This window comes from Haematobia irritans, chromosome 1 (genome assembly GCF_050003625.1).
Source record: "Haematobia irritans isolate KBUSLIRL chromosome 1, ASM5000362v1, whole genome shotgun sequence".
Taxonomy (NCBI): Eukaryota; Metazoa; Arthropoda; class Insecta; order Diptera; family Muscidae; genus Haematobia; species Haematobia irritans.
Window position 1 is genome coordinate 153,210,425 of NC_134397.1, and position 20,293 is coordinate 153,230,717.

Consider the following 20,293-nt stretch of genomic DNA (forward strand, 5'->3'; position numbering starts at 1 on the left):
TTTATATATAGCACCCAACACATTTGACGGATGTGATGTGGTATCGAAAATTTAGATCTACAAAGTGGTGCAGGCTATAATATAGTCGGCCCCGCCCGACTTTAGACTTTCCTTACATGTTTTATTTCCTAACATTGTCTTCGAACTTGTAAGTTAGTTTCTTTATCATAAGGTGAATTAAAAATTTTTGTGATATTTTCCCGAATACATTTTTTATAAGGTTTTATGATTTTTAATGCATTATAACGCTTGTCTGAAACATTTCACCTCCAATATTTTCAAAAATTATTTAATTATTAAAATTTTTTGGAATGAATTTAGCATTTTTGCGGTAAAATTTGAAAAATTTGTACCATTTTATAAACCCTTACTCTTTTTTAACCTATTAACCAAAATCAAATTACCCATTAAAAATACGAAAAAAACGAGTTATAAAACATTGAATTAAAACAACTTCCTGCATAGTTAAAATAATTAACTTCTTTGTGAGGACATTTTTGGAAGTGCTTTCAAAGTTGTGCCTTTAGAACAACACCGAAATTTTGTGCTGGAAAAAAGTCTGGAACTACTTATCGTTGCTTTTTTATAAATTAGTAGTCTACACTGAAAAAAATTTTGTTGTGAGGTTAAAGATTTCATGTCATTAAAATACGAATGCAAATTTTTCTTAGCATTGAAGACACATTTCTCTGATATAACGTTTTTTTCCTTGTCAAAAAGTCGATAAACTTTTCAATGAAGTCGTATTGTCCTTATAATTAAGTAATTTGACTTAAAAATGCGTATCATAACATGAAAGAAAAACTTGTTGGGATCAAGTTGACTTTATTAATCCAGAAAAATTCTTTAAAATTAATGAAATTGTTTTTAAATTTTTTGTCTTTTTGCATCTTGACTACAAAGCAAAAAATCGTTTAAAAATATGACATGTTTTTTAGCACTTTATTTTAAAGACGTTTTTTACTTGAAACATAGCATAATTTCTACGGGAAGTCGAGTGTTAATTTGGAAAATAATGTTGTCGTTAACTCGTTTTTAAAGGACTTTGATAGCATATGAAGAAAAAACTGAAAAAAACGAAAAACTAAAATTTGCTTCCTAAAAGCAAGTACACAAAACCAAAATTTAAAAGAGAATTGTGTCTTAAAAGTATCCTTACTTGTATTCTCCGCTTCTTTGGCTCGGAATCAATACCAAAATTGTTAAAGTAAAGACAAAATCTATGGAAGTGCGTGTGTGTGGTAGGTTAGGTTAGGTGGCAGCCCGATGTATCAGGCTCACTTAGACTATTCTATCCATTGTGATACCACAGTGGTGAACTTCTCTCTTATCACTCAGTACTGCCCGATTCCATGTTAAGCTCAATGACAAGGGACCTCCTTTTTATAGCCGAGTCCGAACGGCGTTCCACATTGCAGTGAAACCACTTAGAGAAGCTTTGAAACCCTCAGAAATGTCGCCAGCATTACTGAGGTGGGATAATCCACCGTTGAAAAACATTTTGGTGTTCGGTCGTATCAGGAATCGAACCCACGACCTTGTGTATACAAGACGGGCATGCTAACCATTTAAATTTATAAATTGTAAGAATTTATATTTCCCCCTTTTTTAGTTCACTCATCTAACGTACACAAAATTTATTAAAGTTAAGTAATCTTTCTCAAAACATAACAATTCCATGAACTAAAATATAATTAAATAATCTTTAGTGTCATATAGGGTTCACTTGTATGATCATGTGAAACAAATTTAAATTTAATCAGCTTTTTTCTATCAAAGTCCTTTAAAAACGTGTTGACGGCAACTTAAATTTTGGAATTCAGACAGGACTTAAAGTACAAATTCTTCTATTTTTTCTTTGTAGTCAAGATACAAGAAGTCAACAATTTTTAAATCGAAATAATTAATTTTGAAAATTTTTTCATAAGTATTAACTCCAAGTTGGCCTTAGTCAAACAAAATGTTCTTTGATATAAAGATAACCAGTTATAAGTCGAATAACATAACTCTCCACTCTTAGTAATTCTAATGACATTTCTGTGTGTTTTCAACCTTCTCTGAAAAATATGAGACCGTTACAATTTTTTCGGAATAAATTCTCAAAATGTCTAAAAAGTCCAACATTTTTAATTTACTCTTCCAAAATTGTGATTTCTTGGAGCAATATTTATTAAATGATAAATAAACCATTAAAATTTTAGTAATGATGTGATTTAAATCATAATACCACATAAATCATTACCCTTGGTCCTCTAATTACAAGACATTCCACTTATTATATGTGTAGAGCTTTAAATCAACACATAACTCAAATGCAAATAAATTTCATGGAATTTCTTGTTACTACAATTCAGAAAATATGCATAACGATGTTATACAATTTCCCTAGAAATTTACATTTAAATATTTGTTGCACCTCATATTTTCTAGTTGCAGTACAATGTAGTATGTAACATGTGTAAGCAAATCTCTCTCTCTCGTTGCAACATAGATGATGAAATAACATAGAGCAAGTTGAATGAATGACAATGACTCTGATGTTTATGATGATGACTGATGATGATGATGAAAAGTTGTTAAGTTGGAGTGTTTATTTAGCATACAAGTCATGTGTGTTATGTGTGCTTTCAGAACACAAGGATTCTCGGAAGAGAACGAGTACACAGTATTTATGGCTTCTACTATTAAAGTATATACTGTGCTCCTCACTACACTGTTAGAAAAATATGTTTTTCATATGTTCCGATATAAACAAAATGTGTTTCGGGCACGATTTTAAACCACAATATATTTAAGTGCGAACATGTAATGTTCCTGAACTAACACTAAATGTTTGGGACATCTATGTTAATATGTTAGAATATATTATGTTTGGGGCATGAATGTTTCATAAAAATCATATGTGTGAATACAAACATATATAAATTTACAAATTTCGACTAAACATACATATGTTGTGATATTTTATTCAAAGCGACAGAGAGAGTATAGAGAGAAATAGAGATGGAAACCGGGAGAGTTGACGAAAGATATCAATATAACACAGCAAAAGAGTCAAAAGAGAACAATTGCTGTGAAACCGCTTGTATCTTGTTTCGGAGAACTGTTTTATGATAAGGCCAAAAATTTGATATGTTTAAGTCTAAATATTATTTAATTTGAATAAAGAGAATAAACATTCTGAACCAAGAGAATAGACATTTGAAAAACAAACAGCTTATGTTTTCGCCTTGAGATCAGCATTTTATGTATGTGTGGACATGTGTTTTGTTTATCATTTTGGCATTATGGGCACAATTTTTTTCTTGGTTCGTTAAAAGAAATCAGGGGTCTTCATAAAAATAACGAAAGGGCACTATACTCTTTTTAGAGTTGGGACAGTAAAATGAAATAAGGAGGAAATAGTGAAAAATTACACAGTAAAATGTAAAAAACAAACTTTAGTTCCTCTTTATTAAAAAGTAGTCCACGAGGAGTTGACGGACACCATCAAATATAAAAGCGGGCATTAAGTTCGAGTTTTACAGCTAAAACAATTTAAAAAGTTTATTTTCTTTAAAATGAATTATTAAAGAAAAATAAAAGGAATTTTAGAGCGATGGTGTTAAATGCTAGTAAAAAACTGTTCACTCCTAAATAAATTTATGTTTATATTATAAAATTATGTATGTATGTTTATACTCGACTCCACGTTCTTCTTTTGTTAGTTTTTGAATTCCTTCCAAATTTTAAAGTTTTGTACAAAAACAGTTTTTTATTACAAGATTGTTATTTTTGCAATAAAAAATAATATTTTATCCAAAAATCAGTCAATTTCGTTTATATCAAGCGCTGTTACTGACTATAAATCTTTAATAACGCACATTTCGAAGTTTCATTTAAAAAAAATTAATATAGTGTAAATATAAATGTGTAAATTAAAAAAAAAAAACAAAAAAAAATGTTCGGTCGGAGCAGGGATTGAACCCACGACCCTTTGCATGCAAGGCAGACATGCTAACCACTGCTCCACGTGGCAAACAAATGTATGTTTCTGTTAAATAATGTTATGTTTGCATAGGCTCGTGGGCGCTGCAAACTATGCTATATAAATGTAACTTAAAACGATAATTATCTACTGGTGACTATAACAGCTACGTAGCCCAGTGGATAGTGTGTTGGCTTACAAACTGTATGGTCCTCGGTTCGATTCTCCGTGCAGGCGAAAGGTAAAATTTAAAAAATTTACAAAAGTGAAAGGTGCCAATAACTAAAAAAATTCGTGGAAGTGAAAATTACGAGTATGTTAGGAAATTCTTCCAAGCATATAATATTTTTGGCTCAAAATGCTTCCAAACATATAATATGTTCACATAAAACAAACATATTAATGTTTCGGCAGTATGCAATAATATATGTGCTTCCTGCAAAATATGTTTGGAACATATGTTAAAGAAGCGATTTTTTTTTGAGGGTGTAGTAATATAATGATTAAATCGAAAGAAAATTCAAAGAGTAATTAGTATATGCTAAATTTAGTTTATTACAGTTTTAGAAATCAATTAAATCCCCAATCGTATTCAGATGTTGGGTAGACATTTTGAGAATACTGCACGCTCACAAAAAATCGCTTCTGTAACATATACTCCCAAACATATTTTGCTTCAAGCATATACATTTTTGGGTATTGCCCAAACATTTATATGTTTGATCTCTTCCAATATATAATATGTTTGAAAGCATATTGGTCTAAACAATATATGTTTGGGTAGTCTAAGTTCCAAACATTTTGTATTTTTGCATCCAAATTCAATAATGTTGTCTTCCAAAAAACAATATGTTATTATGTGACCATATAATATGTTTGGAAGCATTTTGCACCCAAAAATATTATATGCTTAAAAAAAATTCTCCAAAACAATATTGTGCTCAAAATTTTATTTATTTATTTATATATTTACAATCATAATGAATTATGAAAATAAACAGGTAATATAGGTGCTAACAACATAGGTTTTCGACCTGAATGCTCAACATTTTGTTTCTGCCCAATTGTATATTCCCCCACATCTTTCTCACTTCCACGAGATTTTTTAGTTCTTAGCACCTTTTTCTGTAATACAAACATTGTAGAAGAAATTAATCAATTTTATGATTTTTTTTATTTTAATTTTACCTTTTGCCGGACGGGGACTCGAACAGCGGACCACACAGTTTGTAAGGATCAAAGAAGTAGCTGATCAATTGCCCAAGGAAAAATAAAATGTTAATTTTGTAATAACAAGCAACAACCACCAACTTAATTCAATATCGCTCCCTGTTAAATAGCGCTCCAAGCTACTAAACACATATATGTTTATAGGCTATTTCTAAATTAATATATGTTTGCATTCAAGCATATTATATTTACAAACATTTTATGTCCCAAACATAATATGTTCTAACATATTAACATATATGTCCCAAACATGTTATGCTAGTTTATGAACATTATATGCTTGCACTCAAAAATATTGTGTTTAAAAATTTGTGTTCCAAACATATAATGTTTATAGCCAAACATATGAAAAACAGTCTTTTTCAACCGTGTGGATAGCTGCCGATCCGGTTGGTATGTGATGTCCATAGCTCCAAAAATGCTGTTAATTTTTATATCCTCCACCATAGGATGAGGGTATATTAACTTTGTCATTCCGTTTGTAACACATCGAAATATTGTTCTAAGACCCCATAAAGTATATATATTCTGGGTCGTGGTGATATACTGAGTCGATCTAAGCATGTCCGTCCGTCCGTCTGTTGAAATCACGTTAACTTCCGAACGAAACAAACTATCGACTTAAACCTTGGCACAAATAGTTGCTGTTGATGTAAGTCGGATGATATTGAAAATGGGCCATATTGGACCACTTTTACGTATAGCCCGCATATAAACCGACCCCCAGATTTGATTTGCGGAGCATCTTAGAGAAGCAAATTTCATCCGATCCGGTTGAAATTTAGTACGTGGCGTAAGTATATGGTCTCTAACAACCATGCAAAAATTGGTCCATATCGGTCTATAATTATATATAGCCCCTATATAAACCGATCCCCAGATTTTAATGGCGGAGCCTCTTAGAGAAGCAAATTTCATCCGATCCGGTTAAAATTTGGTACGTATATGGTATATGGTATTAGTATATGGTCACTAACAACTGTGCAAAAATTGGTCCATATCGGTCCATAATTATATATAGCCCCCATATAAAACGATCCCCAGATTTGACCTCCGGAGCCTCTTCGAGGAGCAAAATTCATCCGATCCGGTTGAAATTTAGTACGTGTTGTTAGTATATGGTCTCTAACAACAGTGTAAAAATTGGTCCATATCGGTCCATAATTATAAAGCCCCATATAAAACGATCCCCAGATTTGACCTCCGGAGCCTCTTCGAGGAGCAAAATTCATCCGATCCGGTTGAAATTTGGTACGAGCTGTAAGTATGTAATATCTAACAACTATGCAAAGAATAGTTCATATCGGTCCATAATTATAAATAGCCCCCATAAAAACCGATCCCCAGATTTGACCTCCGGAGCCTCTTGGAGGAGAAAAATTCTTTCGGTTGAAATTTGTCACCAGCATTACTGAGGTGGGATAATCCATCGCTGAAAAACTTTTTGGTATTCGGTCGTAGCAGGAATCGATCTCACGACCTTGTGTATGCAAGGCGGGTATGCTAACCATTGCACCACGACATTTACCAAATTCGTCTTTTATATTTCAGTTTTCCTAATTAAATCAATTAAAAATTTAAGTGATGTTGTGTATGCTAATTTTATTTCTATAAATACTAAAATTAATTTTTTTTTCTTAAAATAGCCTTAAAATAAATATTGTGGCTCGCTATCTAATCAAATCGTTTTCTTTAATCTTCAAATTATGAAAGAATTATTTACGTTCGAAATCCATTGTATCCCATTTTTACTTATACTCTTTGGACAGAAAACCAATATTTGCTATAAAAGAAGACAAAATTTAAATCAAAATGATTTAAAAAAATGATAGCATACCATACCCAACTAAAAGAATTTTATTTGGCTTTGTATATCCTCAACAAGCATCAGAGATTGCTGGAGAGGGCGTAAAAATGAAGATAAAATACCATGCACATATGAAGACCAACTCTGTAAAAATTCACAGACACAAGCGATCGCTTGGAATGCTTAAGAACATAATCCAAGAATTAAAATCCTTTGGTTTGAAACGCATCATGGTTTATAAAGGCATACGAAAATATTTATAAAAAAACTATTTCCTGGCCTTCTCTTGTAGAAACTCCACACAATTCAGTAGCTGAAGGAAATCTCCCGAAGGCCATATTTGGCCACATTTTTATTTGCAACCGCTACACATATAAGAATAATGGTCAACACAATAAAGGTTTATGATTAAATAAGATTCTTAAAATAAATATTTCATCTTTTAATACATATATGCTGAATTTTCTACAAATACAAACGTATTTATAATTAAATTTCAATTAAAATTTTATTTAATTTAATTGAAAAAAGATACCTTTTTTTATGAAATTTTAATTTGCTTTCATTTAATTCTCAAAACAAAATAACCATAATCTCGATTTTCTCATTATCATTGCAGATACTTCGCAGGCAGCATTGACAAATGTCAATTTGTTTATTGAACCACCTGCTGTTCGACGCAGTCAATCGGTCACATTACGCTGCCAATATTCTCTGGAGGGGGCTCCATTGTATTCAGTGAAATTCTATCGTGGACAATTGGAATTCTTTCGTTATACACCCGATGAATATCCCAATACAAAAGTCTTTCCGTATCCTGGCATAAAAGTTGATGTAAGTAAAATAAAATGAAAATTCTATAGGGCTTAAATAACTGTATCGTGAAAAATCCAGCATTGTCTGCTAGTGGTATGGGTGATGATGGCAGATTACAGTCGTTTCACTTAAAAGAGATTCAGCCGGGATTTACATATAATCTCGGTATTTTATTGTACATAACCAGAAATGGATTTTATGTTGGGAAAGATCAGACAATTTCTATTAAACCATTTTAAATTGCAATTGAAACGATATGCAGGCGAAAAATTCGCAATAAAAGATGTATGTGGCAAACATTAAAAAGTTTTATATGACGAATATTTTACTATCGGTAACAGTTGTCCCATTGCCATCAGCACTCGAGTAATGGCTTGTCAACCAACCGATATCGGTAAATATTAAACAATTCCTCGTGGTCAACTTAAATTAATTGGAAAATCGAACTTTATAAAAATCAATGTTTTTTTTTTTAAGTTTCTCAGTCGAATTCATCGTATTGTAATAATCACTGGGTTGGAATCACTTGCCCTTTTTAACTTAAGTCAAAATTACTTATGATATATGTATATAGTCTTCAAATTTAATTGTATAAAAGTTATGTTTGTTTTTGAACAAATTCATCTGATGAGTTAAGTTTAATAGAGCTTAACATAACATCCCAGCAAAAAAGCGTCGCAAAAAAAGTAATGAAAATTTTCTTTTTGGATCCGGAAGTGGTACAAAACTGACGCAGAAGTGATGAATTTAACATGGGCTTGTCATAAGACGGAAGTCCTCCATTTCAACAACTATTGCACTGAATTTGCTTCCACTTCTTTAGGTATGATCCGAATTCAATGTTTTGGATGTAAATTAAAAAATTCTATTATATTTTGTCGAATAAATAATTTTTATAATTTTTAATGGACTCTAACGCTTACCTGAAACGTTTGACCTCAAATATTTTCAAAAATTAACAATTTTTTCAGATTGGATTTAGCGAAAAAATTTAAATAATTTGTACCATTATATGAATTCTAACTCTGGTTTTAACCTATTTGAAAGAAAACAAGTAAGGAAAGTCTAAAGTCGAGCGGAGCCGACTATATTATACCCTGCACCACTTTGTAGATCTAAATTTTCGATACCATATCATATCCGTCAAATGTGTTGGGGGCTATATATAAAGGTTTGTCCCAAATACATACATTTAAATATCACTCGATCTGGACAGAATTTGATAGACTTCTACAAAATCTATTGACTCAAAATTTAAGTCGGCTAATGCACTAGTTAGTAAAAAAATATGGGAAACAATTAAATCTGAAGCAATTTTAAGGAAACTTCGCAAAAGTTTATTTATGATTTATCGCTCGATATATATGTGTTAGAAGTTTAGGAAAATTAGAGTAATTATTACAAATTTTCGACTAAGCAGTGGCGATTTTACAAGGAAAATGTTGGTATTTTGACCATTTTTGTCGAAATCAGAATAACATATATATGGGAGCTATATCTAAATCTCAACCGATTTCAACCAAATTTTGTACGCATAGCTACAATGCTAATTCTACTCCCTGTGCAAAATTTCAACCAAATTGGGGTAAAACTCTGGCTTTTGGGACTATATAAGTCCATATCGGGCGAAATATATATATGGGAGGTATATCTAAATCTGAACCGATTTCTTCCAAAATCAATAGGGTTCTATGCTGAGCCAAAACACATACTTGTGCCAAATTTGAACTCGATTGGACTAAAACTGCGACCTAGACTTTGATTACAAAAATGTGTTCACGGACAGACGGACATGGCTATGTCGACTGAGGAGCTCACCCTGAGCATTTTTGCCAAAGACACCATGTGTCTATCCCGTCTCCTTCTGGGTGTTGCAAACATATGCACTAACTTATAATACCCTGTTCCACAATGTGGCGCAGGGTATAAAAAGTTAAAATACCCATTAAAAGTATGAAACAAGTATATACAGCAGTAAGTTCGGCCGGGCCGAATCTTAAATACCCACCACCATGAACCAAATATTAGGGTTTCCTTTGAATTTTCAGGAGGGCTTGAGGACTTGAGGACACTTCCCGAAGATAAATTTGAAGATTTCACGTATGAGGACTATATCAGATTCTGGATTTATAAGAACCATTTTTGTTTAGGTTTTAGAGGAATCATTAACATCTCTTGTAAGTGTGCAAGAAAATTATAAAATAACGTCTTGATTTTAAATCTTAAATCTGTAGAAGAAAAATCTGAAAATTTTACATTGAGTTTCAAGCAATTTTCATGATCAGTGCGCCTTTTACACTCTCAAGAAGTGAAGTCGGCCTATATGGTGGCATTACCAAATGGACCGATAAAATCTTAATCCGATACACGTTTTTGTGAGCCTAAAATACCAGAATATTTACAATTTCAGGCAAATCAGATAAAACCTACGGTTTCTAGAAACCCAAGGAGTTAAATCGGGAAATCGTTCTTATGGGGGCTATACTAAAATATGGACCGATACTCACCGTTTTCGGCACACCTCTGTATGACCCGAAAATACCTTTAGATTTCCCATTTCAGGTAAATTGAATAAAAACTGCGGTTTCTATAAGTCCAAGAAGTAAAATCGGGAGATCGGCCTATATGGGGGCTATACTAAAACATGGGCCGATACTCACCATTTTGGGCACACCTCTTTATGGTCATAAAATACCGCTAGATATCCAATTTCAGACAAATTGGATAAAAACTACGGTTTCTATAAGCCCAAGACCCCAAATTGGGATGTCGTTTTATATGGGGACCATACCAAAACATGGACCGATACTCACAATTTTTGGCACACGTATTTGCGGTCTTACATTACCTCTAGATTTACAATTTCAGGTAAATTGAATAAAAACTGCGGTTTCTATAAGCCCAAGAAGTAAAATCTGGAGATCGGCCTATATGGGGGCTATACCAAAACATGGACCGATACTCACCATTTTTGGCACACCTCTTTACGGTCATAAAATACCCCTAGATTTCAAATTTCAGGCAACTTGGATAAAAACTTCGATTTCTATAAGCCCAAGACCCCAAATCGGGAGGTCGGTTTATATGGGGACCATACCAAAACATGGACCGATACTCACAATTTTTGGCACACGTATTTGTGGTCTTACAGTACCTCTAGATTTCCAATTTATGGTAAATTGAATAAAAACTGCGGTTTCTATAAGCCCAAGAAGTAAAATCGGGAGATCGGCCTATATGGGGGCTATACCAAAACATGGACCGATACTCACCATTTTTGGCACACCTCTTTATGGTCATAAAATACCTCTAGATTTCAAATTTCAGGCAATTTGGATAAAAACTTCGATGTCTATAAGCCCAAGACCCCAAATCGGGAGGTCGGTTTATATGGGACTATATCAAAACCTGGACCGATATAGCCCATCTTCGAACTTGACCTGCCTGCAGACAAAAGACGAGTTTGTGCAAAATTTCAGCACGATTGCTTCATTATTGAAGACTGTAGCGTGATTACAACAGACAGACGGACAGACGGACATCATTGTATCGTCTTAGAATTTCTCCCTGATCAAGAATATATATACTTTATATAGTCGGAAATCGATATTTCGATGTGTTACAAACGCAATGACAAACTTATTATACCCCCGTCACCATTCTATGGTGGTGGGTATAAAAACCAAGAAGAATTGAAGAATTGAATTAAAATAACTTCCTCTGTAATTAAAATAAAGAACATCATTGGAAGTGCTTTTAAAGTTGTGCCTTTGGAAGAACTTCCAATTTTTTTTTGCTGGGATGTCTTTTATTGTAAATTCATCCAACCAATTTGCTTAACATTTGTGTATTGTTATTAGATTACAAATAAAGACATAAAGAAAAAAATTATTTCTATAGAAAATTTTCTCAATTTTTTTTTTTATAGCAATTTTTCTCAAAACTTTATTTCTATAAAAAATTTTCTCAAAACTTTATTTCTATAGCAAATTTTCTCAAAATTTTATTCCTATAGAAAATCTTGTCAACATTTTATTTCTATAGAAAATTTTGTCAAAATTTTATTTCTATAGAAAATTTTGCCAATTTTTTTTCTATGGAAAATTTCGTCAAAATGTATTTCTATGAAATGTGTCCGATGTCCGAATTTTGAATCTGTTTTTTATCGTTAGTTAGTTAACATAATTTCCACCGACAGACGAATAAATTGGCATTCCTCTTGTACAAAATATTTAAAATAAATATATAATTTAGGTGTTTTCACACATATTTGCGTGATTTACAAGTCTTATATAAGCTATATAATTTAACAAGTATATACGGCAGAAAGTTCGGCCAGGCCGAAGTTTATGTACCCTCCACCATGGATTGCGTAGAAACTTCTACTGAAGACTGTCATCCACAATCGAATTACTTGGCTTGCGGTATCACTTGCCGATGGCAAGGTATCTTAAAACTTCCTAACACCGTCTTCTAAACTGCAAGGTAGTCCATATGTGGCCTATATTAGACTAAAAAAGGCCGATTAAATATGTATATAACATAATTAGGTTTTACAAAATTTTCTATAGAAATAAAATTTTGATAAAAGTTTCTATAGAAATAAAATTTTGACAACATTTTCTATAGAAGTAAAATTTGGACAAAATTTTCTATAGAAATAACATTTTGAAAAAATTTTCAATAGAAATAAAATTTTGACAAAATTTTCAATTGAATTAAAATTTTTACAACATTCTCTATAGATTTAAAATTTTGACAACATTTTCTATAGAAATAAAATTTTGCCAAAATTTTCTGTAGAAATTAAATTTGACAAAATTTTCCATAAAAATATAATTTTGACAAAATTTTCTATAGAAATAAAATTTTGGTAGATTATTTTTGGCTCGAGTTGCAACCATGATTATGAACCGATATGGAACAATTTTTGTGTGATTGGGGATCGGCTATATATAACTATAGACCTATATGGACCAATTTTGGCATGGTTATTAGCGGCCATATACTAACACCACGTTGCAAATTTCAACCGGATCTGATGAATTTAGCTTCTCCAAGAGGCTCCTGAGATCAAATCTGGGGAACGGTTTATATGGGGCTATATATAATTATGGACCGATATGGACCAATTTTTGCATGGTTCTTAGAGACCATATACTAACACCCATACCAAATTTCAACCGGTTTGGATAAATTTTGCTCCTGCAAGAGGCTCCGGAGGTCGAATCTGGGGATCGGTTTACATGGGGGCTATATATAAATATGGACCGATATGGACCAATTCTTGCATGGTTGTTAGAGACCATATACTAACACCATGTACCAAATTTCAGACGGATCGGATGAAATTTGTTGCTCTTAGAGGATCCACAAACCAAATCTGGGGATCGGTTTATATGGGGGCTATATATAATTATGGACCGATATGGACCAATTTTTGCTTGGTTGTTAGAGACCATATACTGACGCCACATACCAAATTTCAACCGGATCGGAGAACAAATCTGGGGATCGGTTTATATATACTTATGAACCAATATTATGGACCAATATTTGCATGGTTGTTAGAGACCATTTACTTACACCATGTACCAAATGTCAGACAGATCGGATGAAATATGCTACTCTTATAGGATCCGCAAGCCAAATCTGGGGGTCCGTTTATATGGGGGCTATACGTAAAAGTGGACCGATATGGCCCATTTGCAATAGCATCCGACCTACATCAATAACAACTACTTGTGCCAAGTTTGAAGTCGATAGCTTGTTTCGTTCGGAAGTTAGCGTGATTTCGTCAGACGGACGGACGGACGGACATGCTTACATCGACTCAGAATTTCACCACGACCCAGAATATATATACTTTATGGGGTCTTAGAGCAATATTTCGATGTGTTACAAACGGAATGACAAAGTTAATATACCCCCATCCTATTGTGGAGGGTATAAATAAAAAAATATATGTATGTTTTCACCTTTCTACATTTTCTAATCCATTTGAGTAAACCTATTAAGTGTTAGTTTGAAAAAGAAGAAAATAAATCCCCCTTGATATTTTTCTCATTTTAAATCTTTGTTCTTTTCTTTTTATTCTGTCTTCCATAGGAGAGTGTTTCGAATGCCACTCAAGTTGTTATACGCAATGTGAACTTTGGTTTATCTGGAAATTTTTCCTGTGAAGTTACTGCCGATGCTCCATTATTTTCAACAGCTACAGCATATGCTCAGATGCAAGTTGTCGGTAAGTTTTGCCCGCCAGCTATACAATGGAAAACTTTCATTTTTTTCTGTTCACATCGGTTTTATTGCCAGAGGACGAGGCTTTTAAAGGGGTATTCAGTAAGAGCTATTAGTTGTATTTAAGAGAAACATATTTAATTTATATTATATAATTATAATTATATAATTTATATTATATGTACACAGAAAAAATTAATATTTCTTGATTTCAATGAAATTTCCTTAATCACGGTAAAAAACAACATCAATCACCGATGGCTGATGATTCAGTTATTTAAATTTTTATTTTGTTTCCAAAATGAACCCAATAAATTTTTTAATTGAATAGTTTTTCAAATTCCATTATGATAATAAATTGGGAAAATAATGGCAAGTGTGTTTAGGTCACATTCTACAGTTTTATATTGAAGTGGAAAAAACGAAAATGTGATCGAAGTTTCATTAGCATCCCTCATACATAGCATGCTACGGGAGAAAAGCCTTCGCATACACAGAAAAAAATATCACAAAAATGTTTCCAATTAAAAAGTTGATTGAAGTTGAAACTTTCTCAATTAATAAATTAATTGATACAATTAAATTTTTAATCAAGATGAAAACATTTAGTTAATTAAGTCAATGATTGAAAAGTTTTAAATTCTTAATTAAAAAATTAATTGATACAATTATTTTTTTAATCAAACCCGGAAGACTAAGTCATTTAGAAAAAGTGATGGAATTTTTTTTTTAATTTTTAACTAATTTTTTTTTTTAAAAAATTATTTTTTTTATTAAACTAAAAGCACTAAGTGAGTTAAGAAAGTAATTGGAAATAGTTACGTTTTTAATGAAAAATTGATTGAGTTCCACAATCAACATCAATTAAACTTTTTATTTGCATCAATTAAAAAAATTAATTGGAAATTTGCTAATGAAATCAATTAACTTTTTAATCAAGTATTATTTTTATGCCCAATTAAAACTGTGATTGATACTACATTTTCGCGATTGAAGACATTTCAATAAAAAAAATTAATTGCATCAATTAATTTCGTGATTGAATCAGAATTTTTTTTTTGTGTACTAGATGTGTTAATGATCGTTCCTCATGTCTGTGATAACTGGTCATTTCCTGATTGGGAATATTGTACACCCAGAGAAGGAATATGATCACCTCAAACATGTTTAAAGAGCACCATGTTACTTTTTCACAGCGACCATGTAGCATTTTTGTCGCAAAGGTATTCTTTTCTCGTCAAATATAACAAATCTTTCAAGTTTGCGCCCCCTATTAAAGTCGCATGTCTTTACTTAAATAAAACAAGTATATACGGCCGTAAGTTCGGCAAGGCCGAATCTTATGTACGCTCCACCATGGATTGCATATTTTGCCAAATTTTCTATAGAAATAAAATTTTAACAAAATGTTCTATAGAAATAAAATCTTGAAAAAAATTGTATTGCAATAAAATTTTGACAAAATTTTCTAATTAATGTAATTCAGTTTAACATTTTCTGTAGAAATAAAATTTTGACAAAATTTTCTATAGCAATACAATTTTGACAAAATTTTCTATAGAAATAAAATTTTTGTAGATTTTTTGGGGATCGGCTATATATAATTGTAGACCGATATGGACCAAGTTTGGCATGGTTGTTAGCGACCATATACTAGCGCGATGTACAAAATGTCACAATGTACCAAATTTAAACGGATCGGATGAATTTTGCTCCTCCAAGAGCTCCGGAGGTCAAATCTGGGGATCGGTTTATATGGGGGCTACATATAATTATGGGCCGACATGGACTAATTCCTGCATGGTTATTAGAGACCATATACTAACACCACGTACCAAATTTCAACCGAATCGGATGAATTTTGCTCATCCACGAGGCTCCGGAGGTCAAATCTGGGGATCGGTTTATAGGGGTGCTATATATAATTATGGACCGATGTGGACCAATTTTTGCATGGTTGTGAGAGACCATATACTTACATGATATACCAAATTTCAGCCGAATCGGATGAAATTTGCTTCTCTTATATACTCCGAAAGCTAAATCTGGGGATCGGTTTATATGGGGGCTATATATGATTATGGGCCGATGTGGACCAATTTTTGCATGGTTGTTAAAAACCATATACCACCACCATGTACCAAATTTCAGCCTCATGGGATGAAATTTTCTTCTCTTAGAGGACCCGCGAGCCAAATCGGGAGGTCGATTTATATGGGGGCTATATAATTATGAACCGATGAGGACCAATTTCTGCATGATTGTTAGAGACCATATATTTACACCATGTACCAAATTTCAGCAGGATCGAATGAAATTTGCTTCCCTTAGAGGCTCCACAAGCAACATCTGGGGACGGGTTTATATGGGGGCTATATATGATTATGGACCGATGTGGACCAACTTTTGCATAATTGTAAGAGACCATATACTAACACCATGTACCAAATATCAACCGGATCGGATGAATTTTGCTTCTCTTAGAGGCTCCGCAAGCAAAATCTGGGGACCGGTTTATATGGGCGCTATATATGATTATGGACCGATGTGGACCAATTTTTGCGTGATTGTTAGAGACCATATGCTAACACCATGTACCAAATATCAACCGGATCGGATGAATTTTGCTCTTCCAAGAGGCTCCGCAAGCCATTTCTGAGCGTCGGTTTATATGGGGGCTATACGTAAAAGTGGTCCGATATGGTCCATTTGCAATAGCATCCGACCTACATCAATAACAACTACTTGTGACAAGTTTGAAGTCGATAGCTTGTTTCGTCCGGAAGTTAACGTGATTTCAACAGACGGACGGACCGATGGACATGCTCAGATCGACTCCGAATTTCACCACGACCCAGAATATATATACTTTATGGGGTATTAGAGCAATATTGCGATGTGTTACAAACGGAATGACAAAGTTAATATACCCCCATCCTATGGTGGAGGGTATAAAAAGGATTTAAAGAAATATACTTGAAATTAACTGAGGTATTGAATTTTTGTATTAAAGACAAACAAGCTTCATGTATAGGCTAAGACTTATTTGGATGATTTTGCATTTTTGATTTAATGTTTTTTTTTGGAAATTAGGAAAACATTTTCCTTGATTCTAGGTGGAAAATTTTAATAATTTTTTTTTTGTTTTTTGTTTCATGTACAATTGAATTTTCAAATTTAGACTCGATTTCAAGTAGAAATTATGTTATGTTTCAAGTAAAAATCGCCTTTAAAATAAAGTCCTATTTTTAGATGCTCTTTTATTTTGTTGTCAAGATGCAAAAAGACAACAAATTTAAAGACAATTTTATTAATTTTGAAGAGGTTTTCACAATTATTAAAGACAAGTTCACCTTAGTCAAACAAATTTTTTTTTTCATTTCAAGATTGTTAGTCGAATCACTTAATTATAAGGAAATTAACGACTTTATAGACAATTTTATCGTCTTTGGTACAAGAAAAAAATCTTTTTATCAGAGAAATGAGTCTTCTATGCTGAGCAAAAAACGCATTCTTACTTTAAGGACATGAAATCTTTGGTCTCACTTTCTCATTTTTTTTAGAGTCGTTTTCGAGTAAATCAAATAAAAATTGTTATGCCTAGAAATTTAAGCAATCAAATTGGGAGATCGGTCCATATGGGGCTGCACCAAAGCATGGGACACTATAAGCCAAATTCGACAAGGTCTTTTTGGTCTCAACGCTCCCAGATATAAACCAACTTTTACATATTTTTTAACCTAAAATATCTCAAGATTTCCAACTTCAGGACAATTGTATAAAAATTGTGGTGTCCAATCAGGAAATCGGTCCATATGTAAGACGTAACTAAATAAATTCTGATATAATCCAAATTTGACACAATAGTTCCAAAATACCTCTGGATTGGAGAAGAACGTTCTTGTCTAGATGGTCAAGAAGGAAAATCGGGGGTAGATTTATATGGGGGTTATATCAAAAGGTGGACCGATGTTGCCCATCTTCGAAATTGACCAGCTGTCACTCAAAAACCTAATCATTGCCATGTTACAAGACGTTATCGTTTGTTTTATATGGAGGCTTTATGAAAACCTGTCGCGTTAAGCCCACCTTCCAACTTGACCTCTTCACAAATAGAAAATGGAGTTGTGCTTGATTTCACAATGATAGCATCATTACTGCAGGCTGTAGCTAAATTACACTGAGAACAAACCTTACTAGATTGCAAAGAAATTGTCTTTACACAGAAAAAAAAATCATAAAATTTTTTCCAATTAAAATTTTAATTGAGTTTTAAAAAATATTCAATTAAAAATTTAATTGATGCAACAAATTTTTTTAATTGAAACAAAAATCATACACAAAAATTAATAGTATCAATTAATTGTATAATTGGATCAATTAATTTTTAATTGACCTTCAATTCATTTTTTAATTGATACTATCATTTCTGTGATTGAAGACATTTCAATTGAAAAATTAATAGGATCAATTAATTTCGTGATTGAATCAGAATTTGTTTGTGTGTATGCTAAGGGAGCCATCGTGGAACAATGGTTAGCATGTCCGTCTTGCATACAAAGGGTCATGGATTCGATCTCAGTTTCGACCAAACAACTAAAAGTTTTTTAGCGTTGGATTATTTCCTTGCTGGTGACAATTCTAAGCGTTTCAAAGCTTCTCTAAATAGGAGGTCCCCTGTCATTGAGCCAACCATAAACTCGGGCAGCATTCATGGATTGAGGGAGAAGTTCACCTTGCGTGGTATTACAAAGGACTGAAAAGTCAAAATGTGCCTACACTATATTGGTAGAACAAGTTTCGTTATATGTGTTATTCAAATTGGGCCAACGAAACAAATTCGTAAATACAACGAAGTGTTTCATTGTTGTAACTCACTTTCTGTAAAACAATGAAACGTTTCGTTCTATTAACGAGAGTTTTCATTGTCTCAAAGAATAATGAGACAATGGAATTTTCTCCGTAATCAAACTCTGGAAGTCATTATATATCAGGACTATCTACAATTAGGAAACGATGCGGACCAAATTTTATATGTTGTTTAGAAGGCAAATATTAACATCAGATGAAATTAACTCCTCTAAGAGGCTCCGGAGTTCAAATCCAGAGATCGGCTTATATGTGTTACCCAATGTTCCATGTGAGAGTTATCTTACTATGGTTATAGCACTTATATTTTCCAGATTTCATAATGATTAAATTTCGAAAACGAATTTTTTAACTTTTCGTTCTATCGCTTTTGTTTGCAATTTAAATGAAATCCCCTATAAAACTATTCATATGCTGCTGAATCCCACAACTACAGCCCATTCACGGTGGGGAATTTTTAGTTGTGTATGGTTATGAAAGGGGATTACATTTTCGGGCAGCTGGTGCTAACAGCTGAGTGTGTTGGGAATGTGTATTCCCTTGTGGCAGAAAGTGTTCAATTCCTAGATACCCTAGTGTGGCAGAAAGCCCAGAAAGAATATTTTTGTACGAACATTCCTTGTGCCAAATATTGTAGAGAGGGAGTTGCCAGTAGCCCTAGAGACCTTTACTTACTTCTCTCGCACAATTGCTTGGCAACATTTTAGGCAGAAAATGAAACTTTTAATTGAAATACTTTGTACGGCCAAAAAATACGAGAAAGAGATAGAAAAAAACAAACTAACAAAAAGCTATTTTTGGTGACACATTTAGAAGATTTCACCATTGTCTACCTTTTGTAGATTGTTCACCCACCTACATACGTACTACTCCGTTTAATTGTTTTATTTCGTGCAACAAATAGAAATGAAAATTGAATTTAAATACTTTGGAGATTGTTACTTTCATTCTTAAATGGAATTGGGTAAAGGTGAAGTTTTTCTAGAAACCTCTAGCAGAAAAATAGCTCGTTGATTACTTGACACAAGTGTGTATGTGAGCCTTTTTTGCTATTAGTGTTAATTGGCTTAAGTATGCCAGTTTTGGAAAATAACAAAAAAAAACTCAATTGGAACACACTTTAAAGTTTCTTAGCTACAAGAAATTATCGTGCGGAGGAGCAAATATCAATTACATCTCATTACAAATTTTTGATTGAGCGGGTAAAAAATTTTATAAATGAGATTAAGATTTTGCCGAAATAGTTAGGATACAAATTTAGTCTCTTGGCCTAGAGTCAGGGACTTTCACCATTCAAAAGCATGTCAGGGCAAGTATGGGGCTGGGGGCCACAGTTGGGAGAATTCTACCAAAAATGGTAGATT

At 32.8% G+C, this 20,293-nt stretch overlaps 1 protein-coding gene across 1 annotated transcript in view; it reads left to right on the forward strand.

The window, feature by feature from the left end:
- beat-IIb (beaten path IIb) overlaps positions 1-20,293 on the forward strand; it is a 280,833-nt gene that overhangs the window by 89,017 nt on the left and 171,523 nt on the right. Inside the window, exons 2-3 of the mRNA XM_075314342.1 lie at positions 7,624-7,838; positions 13,929-14,064. Of these exons, the coding sequence (XP_075170457.1) occupies positions 7,624-7,838; positions 13,929-14,064 (351 nt within the window). The remainder of the gene's footprint in view (positions 1-7,623; positions 7,839-13,928; positions 14,065-20,293) is intronic.